General features: G+C 42.3%; 1 protein-coding gene across 2 annotated transcripts in view; it reads right to left on the reverse strand.

The window, feature by feature from the left end:
- The window catches only part of TRPC4AP (transient receptor potential cation channel subfamily C member 4 associated protein), a 100189-nt gene that overhangs the window by 59304 nt on the left and 22121 nt on the right, over window positions 1-18764 (reverse strand). For both annotated transcript variants that reach the window (XM_077458987.1, XM_077458988.1), the window contains exons 4-8: window positions 12281-12338; window positions 8327-8382; window positions 4160-4288; window positions 1942-2143; window positions 897-1085 (exon numbers count right to left, since the gene is read on the reverse strand). In XM_077458987.1, the coding sequence (XP_077315113.1) occupies window positions 897-1085; window positions 1942-2143; window positions 4160-4288; window positions 8327-8382; window positions 12281-12338 (634 nt within the window). The remainder of the gene's footprint in view (window positions 1-896; window positions 1086-1941; window positions 2144-4159; window positions 4289-8326; window positions 8383-12280; window positions 12339-18764) is intronic.

Consider the following 18764-nt stretch of genomic DNA (forward strand, 5'->3'; position numbering starts at 1 on the left):
ATAGTGTTATTTTAAAATGGTATTTACTTGGCATATGCCTGAACTTGATCCAAGCAAAGCCTGTGAGACCAGGAAATGAGGGGAGGGACATGCTGCAAACTGGCACTGCGTTGGAACAGTCACCAGCTCTCTAACGATCAGCAGTGTTTGACCACTCGGTTGGCAATTTTAGAGCTGGCAGGGGACAGATGCTAAATCCACCAGGCAAGTACGATTTCAAAAATCACTGCTGACAGGGATTCCGCGTTTCCCCAGTCTTCTTCCGGGTTCTTGGGCTCTGGCCATGGGGTGATGATGTCACTCCCACGCATGCGTTCAGGAGCCCAAGGCATGGCACAGAGCTCGGAAGGAACAGCACAAGTGTGCTGTTCCTTCAAAACGCACGTTTAGGAGATATTCATTTTACCTACAGGTAAGCTCTACTACCGTATAAGCTTACCTGTAGGTAAAAATTACAAAACGGGTTTACTACCACTTTAAAGCATTTGCAAATAAATGGTAAAAAAAAAAAAAAAAAGGTTTAGGCTTTATAACCACTTTAAGGAATAGTGCGTTATCCTCTCTCCATTTGCAGCCTGCTAATTGGCCAGGCAACAAGTGACTGATGAGGTCATCCCTCTGCTCACATTTGCATGCAGCAGAGCCGACTGGCCCCCCAGCCCTTGAGGACTGCTGTACAGGGGATTGCAGAAAACAGATAGTAAATCATATTTAGGCAATTACATTAGTTTCAGTGAAAAAACACACATTTAACGATTGTTGAACACAAATCTGCAATAAATGTGTGTCCAACATCTGCTTGGAGTTCAGGTTTAACTGCCACCCTCTGAAGCCGCTCATTCCTTGCAATGGTTAATACACCCTTGCATTCTTCAGTTGCTTTTAAGAAAGGTCACCTGTACCACTCTGTTCCGTCTCCTCATGGGCCACACGCATCAAGGCATCCAATACCAAGGCATTATCCAACCACGTGTACCACTCCTCTAGCTCCTGGAGGAAAGTGGCTGTGCCTGTAGATTCTGACACTTTACGGGTGGCAAGCTTGCATAGTCTTTCAATGAAGCCTGGGATATTTAGAAGCGTGGCTATAACAAAAACAAAAACAGTATTCTTTTAAGAACATGAACTGCACATATTTACAGAAAGTTGACTGAAAACACTATAAAAACCAAGACCATTTTAAGTTTTTATTGATAAAGTTCTGGGCTCAAGCATGGATACTATTGCATTTTAGGGTAAAATGTGTGTTAACACACAATATAAGTGGCTATCAATATTCATAAGACATTAGACATAGGGGATCTGGAAGGAATTTTTTCCCTGTGAGTAAATTGGATCTCTCTTTACAGGAGCCTTTTGCCTTCATCCGGCTCTACGGTAGGATTAAGCTGTCAAACATGGATCTAATCTTGGCTGGTTAAGCAGAGACTGGCTGAGATTTGATCCACCTATAGGCAGGCTGATTAGATCAACCTGGATACAATTGATCGACTTTGGTACTACCAGGATTGTTGGATTTTTAGCACGAGATTGCCAGTGGCTATAGCCGTGTTCTGCCAGCAGGGACCGCACCCGCGTGCCCCTCCCTGCCGGGAGAACACAATAGATCAGTGTTGATGGGAAAATTGAGCGATTCTGTTTCCTACAAACCCTGGTTGCAGGGATGAAAACACCATAATCTATGGCCTTCTTTGGGGTTCTGTAGGCGAAAGGTTTTTCATTTTTTTTTTTTTCAATTGTTGAACATGTTTTTAGCCTATGTAACTCATTACACACCTAACCAGATCACCAGACTTATCCACAATTTTCTCATAACTAAGGCAATGTTTTCCCAGCAAAAAAATTAATAAAAAGAACAATTACTGTGCAAACAGGTTTTCTAATAAGCTTAGCATCAAAGCATATAGATTACTAGACGAAATGGATGCAAACGAGCCTAACCTTGATTTATTTCCGCTCTCGAAGGGCTCTGAGACTTCTTCTGCTGTGCGTCTTTAGCAAGCAGAGTGTATTTATCGTCATTTCCGGTGTCCAGCTCGGATATGGTGACTGACAGGATACGGCAGAAGTTTGCCAGCTGCTGTTGATCAAAACTGGACACGAGACTTGCAAGATTGGGAATGTCCTCAAGCTGGATCATCTCCTGAATTGCAGAGAACATAAAACACCATTAGCACACCCTGACGTGTATGTATGTGGACAGTTGCTCTGAAATATTAGGTATATATTACACATTCTCAGAGTAATGGCACAGGGCCATTTTTTGTATCGGACTTTAATATTTGAAAGTGTCAGAATTCTCAATCTGTGTTTGTTCCAGGTAAGTGACCAAAGCATTAAAGGGTTAGTTCACCTTTACAAAAAAATTTTTTTTTTTTTTTTTTAACACACACACACACACACACACACACACACACACACACACACACACACACACACACACACACACACACACACACACACACACACACACACACACACACACACACACACACACACACACCTCCATCTCATAGCAGTTCATAAGCCAAGAACTTCTATTCAGCGAGTTACATGTGTGCTAAAGACAACTAATGCAGATGCCAGCAATTCTGGCTAGAGGATAATTAGCTTGCGTTGGTCAGAAACAAATGGGTGAGCAGCGAGAATTTTTAGACAGACTTAAGCCCCCTTACATGTGGGCCAATTATTAGGCAGTATCAGCTAATTCAAGAGAAAGTCTGACGTGGTCCATGTGTACGCAGCCGGTCTGTGGGCAACCAGAGTAGTGTTCTGGTGGTGGGGGGGGGGGGGGGGGGGCCTTCCCCTCTAAGAACACAATAGTTCAGCAGGGAGATCACTGTACCAACATCAGATTGTTAGTACAGGATTTCCTTCTGAGCTCTTTGTTTTTTCTTCATTCAGCCCACTGGGCTTACTTTAAGAGTTCAGCCTAATGCTCCAAAACAGCTCTGCAACAGAATAAAACCCAATCCTAATTATTTTTGGGTGCAACAGAAAAAACCTTCTCTGGACTTTTTTTTTTTTTTTTAAAGATTCACACTTACCTAGGTGGATGCCACATCGGTACGATCATTGGAGCACTGAGCTGTGGAGTGGTTGTCTCAGTGGCTCGCTGAGAGGCTGAAATGGCCATCAGTCCAGGCAGCTGGTGGATCCAGACTTTCCAAGTCGGGATGACACGCTATCTGGACTGATCTTGGTGACGTCAGCGGACTTCAGACCGCTCGCCACTGAAAACGGGTCACAGGAGTGAAAAACGAATTGCACTCCTGTGACCCATAGGACAAGCCCAGGCTGGACTTCTCCTTTAAAAGCTGAAGTTTAATCAGCTCAGATTTTTCCTACAGTGTTTCCTCCTTTTTAACCCCCCCCCCAAAACATCATGATGCTAATTAAATTTTATATAATACCTTTCCTTTTTCATTACACATCTTAAACTCCATGATGTGAGATTACTGGGTCTCTGTGCTTCTTTATACAATGTAGTTGGTGGGAGGGAACCATAGGGTGTTGCTTCCTGAAATTACAGCACCCTGCCTTCGTGCCCCTCTTAAGAGAATGCAAATGGTGGGCTGGTTCCTGGGAGGAGTTATGCAAATATCTTTAATGGGTAGATGTCAGTCTAGAGCAGTTAACATTCCTTGGCAGGCCGCATTTGCATGCAGCTTGCTGTAGATAACGTACACATGTGAGACAGCCTCTACGATTCAAAATCCCTGTAGTAGTGACCGCTACTACAGATCTCCACTAATTTTCAGGTCGCGTGCCCGAGTATCTGACCTGCTTTATCGCAGACACAGGAGGTCGCTCGCTTGGCACAGGCACCATTTAGGGAACACTTTCCATTTTCTCAATTCATACAAAGCGTCGAGGTGTTGACGTAACAATCCCCACTGATCAGGGAATGTTTTGTTTTAATTGAGAAATGGAAAGTGTTCCCTGAACTGCACCGAGAAGGTGACCTCCTGTGTTCAGTAAGCAGCAGGGCAGCCACTTGGAAAAAGACCTGGAAACTATCATAGCGATGCCTGCTGGTCATAACCTCAAGTCAGGACCAGTTCTTCAAGATTGAACTAGATCTACATTTAATTTTAGAGGGCATTAGCACAAGACTGGAGTTGAACAAAAAAATAAATAAAAAAAGGAAGAAGAGTACCTTTTTAACCCCTAGGATGTCTTCAATGAGGGTTGCCGTTTGCAGGAACGTCTTTTTGTTTGTCATTAACGTGAACAAGAAAAGGACAAAGTCATTGCGTTCTGCCAAGCGTTTAGTGACACCTTCCGTCTATATATATAAAAAATAAAAAGTTTGGTTATTCATGTGAAAGAAACATTTGGGAAGTAAAAACAGGACACAGACAAGCTCTTTTTTATTTTTTTTTGATGGACAACGCGTCAGTTCTGAGGAGCTGCGGGAAGGAGTTTTTAGGCAAGGCTGTGGCTTGCGGCCTCACGGACTAGGCTGAAGCCGCGGCCTTGGGCGGGGTTGGCAGACAACAGTAAGATTAGTCAAAATACTGCACATATGCAGGAAATATCATTCCCGGAAATCGAACCGATCTCGTGGGGATGGCGGGCATGGTGACGTCACAAGCGTAAACTCCGCCCTAAGCCTTTCATCAGATGAACCATGTAAGCAAGAGTATACGCTCGTTACGCCATAACGCCTGCCCAGGGTGGAAACTGCATACATAGTTTAAAAAAAAAAAAAAAAAAAAAAAAGTATCTTAACCACTTGAGGACCGCCGTATTGCCATTGTACGTCAGCACAATGGCACAGGCAGGCACAATCACGTACATCTACGTGATTGCCTTCCAGCGGGTGGGGGGTCCGATCGGACCCCCTCCCGCTGTTTACAGCGGTCCGATTCGGTCCAGGAGCACTCCGTGATGAGGGGATGGCCGTTGGTTTTCGGCCACCCCCTCTGGATCGCTCCTGGCCAATGAGAAGCTTCCTCCCCTGTGTATTGTTTACACAGGAAGGAGGAAGTGATGTCATTCTCCTCGGGGCGGTCTTTTTGACCGGACTACGAGGAGAAGAGTAAAAGTAAGTGTGCACCAACACTACACTGACATGTAGGTACACACAGGCACACAAACCCCCCCCGATCCCCCCCTCCCCCCCCAGTCACAGTGTCACTGATTGCATTGATCATTTCTTTACTGATCAATGCATTCAGTGTCAGTTGTGACAGTAAAAACTGTCAGGACAGTTAGTGTTAGGTCCAGGGTAGCCCCCTATCACCCCCCAATAAAGATTTAACCCCCTGATTGCCCCTAGAGTTAACCCTTTCACCCCCTTTTGCCAGTGTCACTAAGCGATCATTTTTCTGATCGCTGCATGTGTCGCTAGGTAGCTAGTTATTTTTTTAGGTTCACCGCCAGGTTTTTATATCGCTAGGTACCCCGATATACTACCCAATAATGTTTTTAACCCCCTGATTGCCGCTAGTTAACCCTTTCACCCCCTTTTGCCAGTGTCACTAAGCGATAATTTTTCTGATCGCTGCATGTGTCGCTAGGTAGCTAGTTATTTTTTTAGGTTCACCGCCAGGTTTTTATATCGCCAGGTACCCTGATATACTACCCAATAATGGTTTTAACCCCCTGATTGCCGCTAGTTAACCCTTTCACCCCCTTTTGCCAGTGTCACTAAGCGATCGTTTTTCTGATCGCTGCATTAGTGTCGCTACAGTCGCTAGGTAGCTAGTTATTTTTTTAGGTTCACCGCCAGGTTTTTATAGCGCTAGGTACCCCGATATACTACCCAATAATGGTTTTAACCCCCTGATTTCCGCTAGTTAACCCTTTCACCCCCTTTTGCCAGTGTCACTAAGCGATAATTTTTCTGAACGCTGCATCAGTGTCGCTAGGTAGCTAGTTATTTTTTTAGGTTCACCGCCAGGTTTTTATAGCGCTAGGTACCCCGATATACTACCCAATAATGGTTTTAACCCCCTGATTGCTGCTAGTTAACCCTTTCACCCCCTTTCACCAGCGATCACAGTATAAGTGTCACTGGTGACGCTGGTTAGCCAGTTAGTTATTTAGGTTCCCCGTCAGGTTTTTATATAGCGCCAGGGACCCCCATATACTACCTAATAAAAATTTGAACCCCCTGATTGCCCCTAGTTAACCCTTTCACCACTGATCACCGTATAAGTGTTACGGGTGACTCTGGTTAGTTTGTTTTTTATAGCATTTTATATTCAAATCCGGAAGGCAGTGCTTGGTTTTCGGGGTCCCGTACGTGGCTAGGCTCCCAAAAAGTCCCCCACATGTGGTATCCCCGTACTCGGGAGAAGCAGCAGAATGTATTTTGGGGTGTCATTTCACATATGCCCATAGCATGTGTGAGCAATATATCATTTAGTGACAACTTGGTGCAAAAAAAAAAAAGTTTGTAATATTCCCGCAACTTGTGGCAAAATATAAAATATTCCATGGACTCAACATGCCTCTCAGTAAATAGCTTGGGGTGTCTACTTTCCAAAATGGGGTCATTTTGGGGGGTTTTGTGCTATTTTGGCATTTTATGGCCTTCGAAACTGTGATAGGTAGTGAGGAGTTAAATCAAAAATTTGCACCCTTAGAAATCCTGAAGGTGGTGATTGGTTTTCGGGGTGCCGTGCGCGACTAGACTCCCAAAAAGTCCCACACACGTGGTATCGCCATACTCGGGAGAAGTAGCGGAATATATTTTGGGGTGCAATTCCACATATAACCATGGCATGTGTGAGCAATATATCATTTAGTGACAACTTTTTGTAAAAAAATTTTTTTTTTTTTTTTTTGTCATTATTCAATCCCTTAGGACAAAAAAAATAAATATTCAATGGGCTCAACATACCCATCAGCAATTTCCTTGGGGTGTCTACTTTCCAAAATGGGGTCATTTGGGGGGGGATTTGTACTGCCCTGCCATTTTAGCACCTCAAGAAATGAGATCGGCAGTCATAAATTAAAAGCTGTGTAAATTCCAGAAAATGTACTCTAGTTTGTAGACGCTATAACTTTTGCGCAAACCAAAAAATATACGCTTGACATTTTTTTTACTAAAGACATGTGGCTGAATAAATTTTGCCCTCAATGTATGACTAAAATTTAGTTTATTCGATTTTTCTTATAACAAAAAGAAGAAAATATCTTTTTTTTTCAAAATTTTCGCTCTTTTTCCATTTATATCGCAAAAAAAAAAAAAAATCGCAGAGGCAATCAAATACCATCAAAAGAAAGCTCTATTTGTGGGAAGAAAAGGACGCAAATTTCGTTTGGGTGCAATATTGCATGACCGCGCAATTACCAGTTAAAGCAGCGCAGTGCGAAATTGCAAAAAGACCTCTGGTCCTTAAGGTGTTTATTGGTCCGGAGCTGAAGTGGTTAATGTGAGTATTTTTATTCTCTACAATAAATTTTACATACAGCAAGTTATTTTTTACCCATGATATGCTGGATTAAAAAGGGGTTGTAAACCACTCGTGTTTTTTTTCACCTTAATGCAGCCCAATCCTTTAAATAAAAAAAAATAAAAAAATAAATTGTCACTGACCAGCCCCCCAGTTTTACTTACCCAAGCCCCATAATTCCCACACCAAAGATGCGCTCACCCTCTCTGCCCATTGTCCTGGCTCTTGATTGGATAGATTGACAGCAGTGGGAGCCAATGGCTGCGCTGCCATCAATCAAATCCAATGGGGGGGGGGGGGGGGGCGCCAGGGCCAAGTCCTACATTCTGCATCTATGGACGCAAATGCTTGACTCTGGAGCACATTCGCAAGGTAACCCCCCTGGGAAAGTGCTTCTTTTATGGGGTTATACGATACGGGGAGGAGCTACCAGAGCCGCCGAGGGACCCCACAAGTCGGGGATCGGGGCCATGCAGTGCAAAACAAAATGCGCAATGGGAGGCAAGTATTGTTATTTAAAAAAATAAAATAAACACAAAAGCTTTACAATCACTTTAACTGTCCATCCCATATGAGATTGTTTTCCACCTAAAGGTAAGCAAGGAATTAAGGAACTTTCACATTGTGGGGGGGGTCTTACTTCATTCATGATCCTGATAAAACGTGGGCGTGCAACACTGTACCCAAATAAGACTTAGCTTCTGTCTGTGTACTGAAGCATTCATGGGTGGCGGTGGACATTGAGAAAGTCCACTGCACCCGCTGATTTCCTCCCGTTGTAATGGCGGCACGCTTGCCCCAGACCCAAAAGTTTTAGATCACATACTAGGTACGTGATCTGGCAGAGTGGCTGCAAGTGGTTAAATTACAACAAAACAAATGTAAATTGTATTTCAGTAAAAGGGAAGGGTACTTACGCATATACAGGTGTTGTACAGGATGCTGAGGCAGTCCTTGATTAATTCATCACCGACTGGAAAAAAATAAAAATAAAGTTACATTGTATTAAAAAAAACAAAAATCAAAAAATACTATAAAAAGCCTAAATAGCGTAGTAGCCAATCTAAATAAAAAAAAATAAAAAAAACAACACTCTAAATTCATATATGTATACATGCACGCATCTGAAATCACATAGTGTCCCATGAAAGTAGCTGGTATAAAGAGCCAAATACTTGTTTTGGTAATGAAATAAAAATGGGATATAGGCTACAGCTGAAGTCAAGCTATGTGTTGGGAACAAGATGACACTGAATAGGCTCAACGCGTTTCGTGGCCAGTTACCACTTATGAGGAGCAAACGCATATCTGATTTATTTTTATTTCAAACAGGTACAGAATAGGATCTGGTGTTTTGCCCAGATGGTAATAAAAAAAAGTTGGGACAAGGGGAAACAAGATGTGCATCTCCCTGGAATACTTGCGTATAAATTGTTCTAAATAAGCAGTGTTGCAAGTCAGGATCTGTGAAGCAAGTCTATTCTGGGAGCTGTGGGAATGAACCCAAGGAAAACGAGAGCGCACCAACACAGTGGGCAAGGGTGGAAAAAATCCAAATATGTCTGTAGAGTAAACGATACAGGACCAATATATGTGAATAGTACCAGTGTATACATATTCATGGACTATATACCAAACACCCATTATTGCCAGAAAAAGTGAAAAGCGTGGTGTATACAAAGTAAAGGGAATCAAACCACATAAAAAAAAAATAAAAATAAAAAAAAGAAGAGAAAAGAAAAAAGGGTGGAGAAAAAAAATAAAAAAATAAAATAAAAAAAAAAGGGTGCATGAAAATCATGCGATTACCCAAGCAGGGGAAGGGGTGAGGAAAAAAAAAAAATTAAATAAAAAAGGACAGTCTTGTTGATTTGAGGAAATCACAGGGATAGTTACCTGGTGACATTGCACAGAGACATGCTCTGCAAAATTATGTGCATGTGAGAGGAGAAAAGCCAGAGAGTGTAAACAAGACCCCCAGTGGGGGTATAGCCAACGCCCGACACTCCCCGGGCTCCTCCCATACATATTCATTGATTATAAACCAACACCCATTCTTGCCTGAAAAAAAAAAAAAAAAAAAAAAAAACACTTTTCGCATGATAATCATGCAATTCCCCAAAGGGGGGGGGGGGGGGAGAGAAACAAAGGGTGTGCAGTCGGGAGAGTTACCTGGTGACATTGAACAGACATGCTCCAAAATATGGTGTGCATGTGTGGGGAGAAAAGCCAGAGTGTGAACAGGACTCACAGGTATAGGTACTGCCCGACATTCCCTGGGCTCCTCTGAGCATCACGCCAAGCATGGAGCATCAAGGAGAGAGACGACCTCGCCACAGTGGCAAAACCGTCCTCTAATAGCGTCCAACCGCTCCACTCTTGCACCAGCTAGAGGGCAAGCATGCCGCCATCACGCTGTCCACCAGGATGCACAAAACAGGGCGTCGATGTATGTCAGGAAGCCCACCAGCTCCCCCATGTGTAACGCAGCAAAGGGGGGAGGGCACCCGACATGCACAAAACCAAATATAATAGAAATAGATCACTAAATATGAAAATGATAAAGGATGTGCATGTTCCAAAAACTAGACTCAGAAATAGAAATAGTAAAAATCAGACCGCATATGCATACAAAACGTAAAGTATCATCCGAATTGTACTCCAATATGAATTGTTCGAAAAGTAACAAATGAATCCAAACCAACCAGTCAATTGTGCCTCCATCCCTATTAATATAGAAAGCAAGGGGGTAATGTGACTTTAAATGATGTGCATAATTACATGCACCTCCATCCCTAAAATGGAAATAAAAAGTTTTTGTGACTGAGTGAGGCACAAGACACATGGTAGGAGATATTATGTAAATTTCTTAAAGCGGGGTTCCACCCTAAAGTGGAACTTCCGCTGATCGGAACCCTCCCCCCCTCCGGTGTCAAAACAGGTATTTACACCCACTTCCGGGCATAGACTCCCGTGGGAGTCTATGCCTCTTCCTGTCCTGCTGCGCTGTCTGCTGGGACACACACGGGTCCCAGAGACAGTGCGGACAATTCCTATTGCGCTGCGCGACTCACGCATGCGCAGTAGGGAACCGGGAAGTGAAGCCGATTCGCTTCACTTCCCGATTCCCTCACCTAGAATGGTGGCGGCAGCAGCCGAGCGACCGATCGGCCTCGCTGGACTCGGGACAGGTGAGGGTCCATTTATTAAAAGTCAGCAGCTGTAGTATTTATAGTATTCCCCAGTACAGTCCCGCTTTAATTGGCATAAAATCAAAAGCATACCTCCTAACACGTAATACATGATTGAATATAAGCATTTAAATCTATATACAAAAAACGAAGAATTCGTATTTGTATACATGCACGCATCTGAAATCACATAGTGTCCCATGAAAGTAAGCTGGTATAAAAAGCCAAATGCTTGTTATGGTAACAAAATAAAAATGGGTTATAGGATACAGATGAATCACAGGTGAGGTAAAACTGTGTGTTGGGAACATTACGATATTGAATAAGCTTGATGCTTTTCGTGGCCAGTTACCACTCATCAGGAGAAAATGCATAGGAAGAGAAGGGAAAGGAAAGAAGAGAAGGGAAAGGAAAGAAGAGAAGGGAAAGGAAAGAAGAGAAGGGAAAGGAAAGAAGAGAAGGGAAAGGAAAAGAAAGAAGAGAAGGGAAAGGAAAGAAGAGAAGGGAAAGGAAAGAAGAGAAGGGAAAGGAAAGAAACCGAATAGGAGCTGGTGTTTACTTTTGTTTTTCCCCTCACCCCTTCCGGAAATCGCATGATTTTCATGCAATTTTTCACCTTTATGTGGTTTATGATTCCCTTCACTTTGTATCCACCAGACCTTTCAATTTTTCAGGCAATAATGGGTGTTGGTTTATAGTCCATGAATATGTATACACTGGTACTATTCTCACATATATTGGTCCTATATCATTTACTCTACAGACATATTTGGATTTTTTTTCCACCCTTGCCCACTACGTTTGGAGGGCGTTTCTGGGGCGTGTTGGTGCGCTCACTTTTTCCTTGGGTTCATTCCCTCAGCTCCCAGGATAGGACTTGCTTCGCAGATCCTGACTTGCAACACTGCTTATTTAAAACAATTCATACACAAGATAAACATCTTGTTTCACCTTGTCCCAATTTTTCTTCTTCTTACCATCTAGGCAAAAAAACACCAGATCCTATTCGAAACCTTTTTTTTTTCCCCCCAGATATGCTTTGCGTTTTCTCCTGATAAGTGGCAATTGGCCACGAAACACATCGAGCCTACTCAATGTCATCATGTTCCCCAACACACAGCTTGACCTCAACTGCGATTCATCTGTATCCTACAACCCATTTTTTTATTTCATTACCAAAAACAAGCATTTGGCCTTTTATACCAGATATTTTCATGAGGCCCCTTTGCGATTTCAGATGCGTGCATGTATACAAATGTATGTCGTTGTTTTGTATATAGATTTAAATACTCATGTAACACATGTTAGAAGCTATGCTTGGTTTTTAGGCCAATTAACAATTTACATAATTTCTCCTACCACGTCTTGTGCCTCACTCAAACCCCCCCCCCCAAAACAAAAACCTTCTTTTGAGGTTAGCCTGTGTGTCCATTCACACAATATGTAGGTATTTACAGGCATATTAGAAAATAAGGGGGGGGGGGGGGGGGAATCCTGTGGATAGCCTACTTGCAACACAATCTGACAGCCCTAAATATATATGACCACAATTAGAAGGTTGGCCGACCCCCAGGGATTCTGCCTACCTCCCTAATTGTATTCTCCTTCGAGGATTCTCAGAATTGTTGGTCTTTTCTTCAAGTAGATGAAGAATGGGAAGTAGGGGTGTCATTCACTTACTTTTATGCTTCTTTCTCTGGGGGAAAAGGCTCGGCCTCATGAGGATCTCTACCAGAAGCTGCAAAGAGAGATTTCAGGTGAGTCACACAGATTACATATGATGTGTCCTGCATGGTTTCCTGTCCTGCACACCCACCATACCTCCTGTAAACACTGAGCTGTTCCAGACTCCCCAAAGGGCAGCAGTACAATGAATATAATAAAAAAAAAAAAAAAACACTTTACTGCTGATCATGTCAGATCTTTATATACAGGTTACAAGTGGCTTCTGTAAACATAGCTGACTAATGGATGCTTCTGAAATAGCCATAAATCAAAGCCGCTTCTATATAAACTGAACATCAACAATGCCCCCAATGCTAAGACTTCTTCAGAAAACTTCCCTCTCAATTCATGTAACCAAAACAATCCTCCAACTGAATTTACAATAAAAGCAGTATGGAACTACACCAAGATATAAATATTAGTAAATCAGGTAGCAAGCCTACGGCATGTAACTCGCTCTCTCTCCTTGCATACAAAATGTCATATTGAAATTATAATTTAAAGGGATCTCTCCATATACATACACAATATTGTCAAAAGTATTGGGACACCTGCCTTGAACTGCACATGAACTTTAATGGCATCCCAGTCTTAGTCCGTAGGTTCCAATATTGAGTCGGCCCACCCTTTGCAGCTACAAACAGCTTCAACTCTTCTATGAAGGCCGTCCACAAGGTTTAGGAGTGTGTCTACCCTGTAGTTCACTTTTTAAATTAAAAAGCGGAGTTCCAGTCAATTTGTTTATTAAAAAAGCTACAAAAAAAAAAAAAAAAAAGTGCATCTTCTGACTTTTAATAAAAAGACACTCACCTGTCCCACAATCCAGCAATGTGGCCACCCAAACCCTCCATTCTCTGCCCCACCTGTCCACGGCGCTGGCAATACTACTGTGGGCATCTGGCAGCTTCACAGCCGGGTGCGCTCTTTTGGGAACTGTGATGTGTGCCGGAAGATTGCAGAGTGGAAGGGCTGCTATATATATATATATATATAGATATATAGATATAGATATATAGATATAGATATATAGATATAGATATACACACACACACACACACACACACACAGTAAAGTTATAGAAAATTGCCTTTAAGATTTTTAGAATTATTTTAAAATTAGAAAGGTGCTGCGCTGAATATACAGCTCTAAAAAAAAGGCAATTTTTTTTCTTCTTCATTTTGAATAAAGTTCTAGACCCTGTCAAATTATTTTGCCATCTATGTCCCCATTGGGTAGATTTGCTTTCATTTCCTCTCCCAAGAACTAGTGTCCCCATTGGGAGACTTTCCCTCCATTTCTTTTCTGGGGACAACACAAAATATGGGATTTTCTTTTAACTTTCATTTTGGAGGAGAAGCGTAAACAGGACAAAATATGAATCTCCATAGCTGGGGCACAGATGGCAATGCCATCCTCATAGATTTTCTAATGCCTCTGCACTACTCAAAAAAAAAAAAAAAAAAAGTACGTTTCCCTTTTGTTATACTTTCAGTTTTCAATAGATTTGACTTAAAATTACTGAAAAAAAACAAAAAACAATTCACTTCCTCCAGTCAGCCCACATCCTTTTTCCCCCCCAACATAACATTAGTAGAGCCAGTGATGATCATACAATTACAACAACATTTACATCAAAAGAATAACAATTTGTACCATGCCAAAACGGCACATAATAAAAAACAATGCAAAACAAAAAAAACAAACAAACATTCTCCAGTTTCTGCTTGCTTCCTTGTTATTTTAGCAAAAGGAAATTAAGAGAAGCTTTTGCAATAAAAAAAATAAAAAATAAATTAAATCGGATGATCTACTGAAGTTTGTAAACATCACATTGGTATAAATTGCCACTAAATAATCTGTTCCTGTTTATTTCCAGCAGACCAGGCATGTATGTGCTCAAACCATTTCAGCCTTCCTCTATGTTAAAAATAAAGGTATTACTACATCTGGAGGATGTGGTGCAATCTAGCGCCGAGTACTTCATTTTCTGACCTGAAGCCCTAAAGAAGACCTCCAGATTCAGCTAAAATTGGAGAATTTGCATAACCACACTGCATATTGTAATGTGTTCCCATCTTGAGAGAAATAGGCAAGGCTTGAAAATGCAAATGATTTACTCTGGCAAACCCCAGCAAGCCAGTTGCAGAACCCAGGAGATGAAGAAAGGAGTCATGTAAAACTATAGCTTCTCCAAGATTACTCCCAACAAGTACCCAATTGCTAGCATTCAATATGGTTAAAAACCTACACAGCACCATCTAGTGGGTGAAGAAGGGTGAAAAGAGTCTATTCGCCTTCCTCTGGATCAACTGTGGGTATAGGATTGGGTATATGGGACTGCATGATTTATTTTTTTTTTGTCATTTATTTTTATGGTTGAACTAGATGAACTTGTGTGCTTTTTCAACCCATGTAACTATTCACACTAGATAGGAAGCAGGGGATGACCTTCGTAAATATTTGAATTTCCAGCTAAGACAGGCAGAGAAAGAGTGATAACTAGATAGAATGTCTAATTCTTCAGTGTGTAAATGACTGATAGAAGCTTGTGGGCTCCATAAATAAGTGCTCTTATAGAGAAAGCTGCTTCTATGAAATGACAGTGGAGTTAAAAAAGGACTTGTTTGGCTGGGTTTCTCCTATGGGTCTTTTTCAGTATAGAGCGGTCTGAAGTCTGCACTCCGCTGAAGTCACCGAAATCAGTCCAGGCAAACGTGTCATCCCGACAACGAAGTCTGGATCCACCAGGTGCCTGGACTGTGAAGCCCGTGTCAGCGAGCCGCTGAGAGAATGAGATGGCAGCTCCCCCACAGCTAATTACTCCAGTGAGTGTAGAGGAGAGCTGCTGATTGACAGTCAGCAGCTCTCGGCGATGTTCAATGGACCAGTTCTCAATGCAGAGGTGTCGGGGGACCGATGCTGCATCCGCCTAGGCAAGTATAAAAAAAAAAAAAAGGGGGGGGGGGGGGGGGGGAGGAGGAAACAAAGACATCTCTTTTAAGGAGAAACAGCACTGCTGATAAAGAGGAATTAAATTATTAGGTGTCAAATACGCCTTGCACTCTGTGCAACTCTCCCTTCAGAAAATCCTCGCTGGTCCTTGGCAACCTGTGTTGGACTCTCAAGAAACAAGGCAATGGTCAATATCTGATAAGGGTTCCTTGCACTGTGCTACTTCAGACTTCAATCCTGTGTATTCCACTTTAGCTGCCGGTAGTTAAAAAAAAAAAAAAAAAAACACACACAACACAGAAAGTGCCTCCAATAGTGCAGTATCCGAGGGATTAAAAATGAACCTCTCCACCCCAGCTAACATACAACTCACATTTAATAAAAAGTTTTAAAAGCATTGATAATACATCAGAAAAGGTCTCACTTGGTTGCAACAAGATTCCACCGCCAGGCTCCACCTCTACTAGTGTCACCACCTTACACATGGCTTCATCTGGAAGAATGCACTATAGGGAGGCACTTTGTTTTTTCCACGTATTTTTGAAATTACAGGCAGCTAAAGTGGATTACACTGGATTGAAGTCTGAACTAATTTGAATTGTCTCGAGATTCCAAAAACTAGATTGAAAACAATGGGAGATGGGGCTTTTTGTGCTGCTGCCCCACGTTTGTGGAATGCTTTGCCTGATACTTTGAGGGTTTCTCAGTCTACTGAAAATTTTAAAAAGGGATTGAAGACTTTTCTTTTTAGCAAATTTTTTTGAATTATGTTATCTGTTTGTTTTTATTGCAACTATGTAGCACTTTGAGGTCTTTTGATGGAAAGTGCGTTATAAATAAATTATTATTATTATGTAGCACAGTGGAAAGAACCCTCATCAGATATTGACCATTGGCTTGTTCCTTGAGAGTCCAAAAGAGGTTACCAAGGACCAGTGAGGATTTCCTGAAGGGAGAGTTGCACAGAGTGCAAGGCATATTTGACCCCTAGTAGGGTCTTGTAAGGAGGTGAGCGAGCATTGCATGTGGTGGTAGGATCACTATGCATATGGAGGGTGTTTGAAGCAAAGAAAAACTTCACATCTCCCCCACATACAAACATCCCCATAGACACACTCCTAAACCTTGTGGACAGCCTTCCCAGAAGAGTTGAAGCGGTTATGGCTGCAAAGGGTGGGCCAACTCAATATTGAACCCAACGGACAGACTGGGATGACATTAAAGGTGTCCCAATACTTTTGGCAATATATAGTTATATACCATTGCCAGTAGAGAAGCAGTTAACCACTTTCCATCTGCGCTATAGCTAAATGACAGCTACAATGCGGGCTTCCAGTGCTGGGAGGGCGTCAATAGATATCCTCCCGTGATCACGCGGGCGGCACGCTCTGACTGCTTCTGACTCAGCTGACCACAGAACAGGATAAAGAGCCAATAACAGCTGGCCCTTTTACTATGTGATCAGCTGTCAGCCGGTTATCAGATCCCCCCCGCCTCCCCCCTCACGATTAGAGTGAGGAGAGAAGTAGACAGGTAACCAGCTTCTGTTACAGGGACATCGGTCCCTGCCTTGGTGCCCGCCAGTGCTGCCTATCAGAGCCCATTAGTGCCACCTCATCAGTGCACACCAGTGAAGGAGAAAAAGTACTTGTTTGCAAAAAGATTTTCTTTATTTTTTGTTATAAAAAGAATATACATCTTTTAAATTTTCAATTTTTTGTTGCTTTAGTAAAAAAAAAAAAATAAAAAAAATAAACCCAGTAGTGATAAAAAAATAAAATAAAATCCACACCAGAAAAAGCTCTGTGTGAAAACAAATACATTTTGTTTGGGTACAGTGTTGCATGACCACGCAATTGTCAAAGTGCAATAGCGCTGAAAGCTGAAAATTGTCCTGGGCAGGAAGGGGGTATAAGTGCCCAGGAGCCAAGTGGTTAATGTTATATTCTCTACTTCACTACCATTACAAGCTAATGTCTGTTTACTATGGGTGTCCGTATGCTTACTAAAATTTCTAATAGCTTTGTTTGGATTACTTGAAATGTCACTATATGCCTGACTGCATTCTTAGTTTGTAAAGTGTAAAGTAATGCGGCTGCGTTTTAAAATCTTACATTTTTTTTCAAAAATGAAGCACTGCTTGCTGTGAGCATCCAGTCAAGATTATTTTGTGTACAATTAACATTTTTTGAGAGCAAACATTTAGTAGAGGCTTTCGGGAATATCTGCAGCAAAGCACGAAGGGCAATTCCTCACACATTGGGCCCTTGTCACAGCAGATGAATGAACTGGAACCTCTGCCACCAGAAAGTATAAGCACACATTTGTCAGTTGGAGAAAAGCAGCAATAGCTTTTGGACGTGGTAAAGGAAGAGTGCAGGAATGCCGACACATATGAAGCGCTGCAAGACAGGTCATACAGGTCTACAGTGCCTTGCAAAAGTATTCACCCCCCTTGGCATTTTTCATGTTTTGTTGCCTCACAACCTGGAATTAACATGGATTGTTTGAGAATGTGCTTCATTTAATTTACAGAACATGCCCACTTTTTTTTTTTTTTTTTTGTGAAGCAAACAGGACAAAGTAACAGAAAAAGTCAATGTGCATAACTATTCACCCCCCCTCAAGTCAATACTTTGTAGAGCCTCCTTTTGCGGCTAACAGCTCCAAGTCGCTTTGGACAAGTCTCTGAGCTTGCCACATCTTACCACTGGGATTGTTGCCAATTCCTCCTTGCAAAACTGCACCAGCGCCTTCAAATTGGATGGTTTGCACTTGCAAACAGCAATCTTTAAGTCTGACCACAGATTTTCTATTGATGTCTGGGCTTTGATTAGGCCATTCCAACACATTTACATCTTTCCCCTTAAACCACTCAAGTGTTGCTTTAGCAGTGTGTTTGGGGTCATTGTCCAGCTGGAAGGTGAAACTCCGTCCTAGCTTTAAAATCACAGAGTGGTACAGGTTTTGCTCAAGAATATCCCTGTATTTAGCACCATCCATCTTTTCCTCAACTCTGACCAGTTTCCCAGTCCCAACAGAAAAAATATTCCCACAGGATGATGCTGCCGCCACCATGTTTCACAGTGGGGATGGTGTTCTTTGGGTGAGGTGTTGGGTTTGCGCCAGACAGCGTTTTCTTTGATGGCCAAAAAGTAAAATTTTAGTCTCATCATAGGGCAGATTATGGAACGCACATCACAGGGCATGGAGAACATAAGCTCACACTGACAGCAGGGCATGGGGCACACTGTTGTAGTCATTTCAAATGCAGAGTAGCGTGGGAAGCGGCTGGAATAAGTCTTCTCTCTCATATCATGCTGCTCCCCGTTGGCCCTTCCTCTCTTCTATCCCAGGTGAAGTCACAAGCTGTTGGGGTGGGCGGGAAGAAAGGAGGGGCCGGCAGGGTGGAGCGCAATATGAAATAACTTATTACAGACGCTTCCCGCGCTACTGTGCCTGTGTTAACAGAGACCTGATCTACCCC

Source organism: Lithobates pipiens, unplaced genomic scaffold (genome assembly GCF_037356315.1).
Source record: "Lithobates pipiens isolate NorthernLeopardFrog02 unplaced genomic scaffold, aLitPip1_a1.2 Scaffold_28, whole genome shotgun sequence".
In the NCBI taxonomy this organism is placed as follows: Eukaryota; Metazoa; Chordata; class Amphibia; order Anura; family Ranidae; genus Lithobates; species Lithobates pipiens.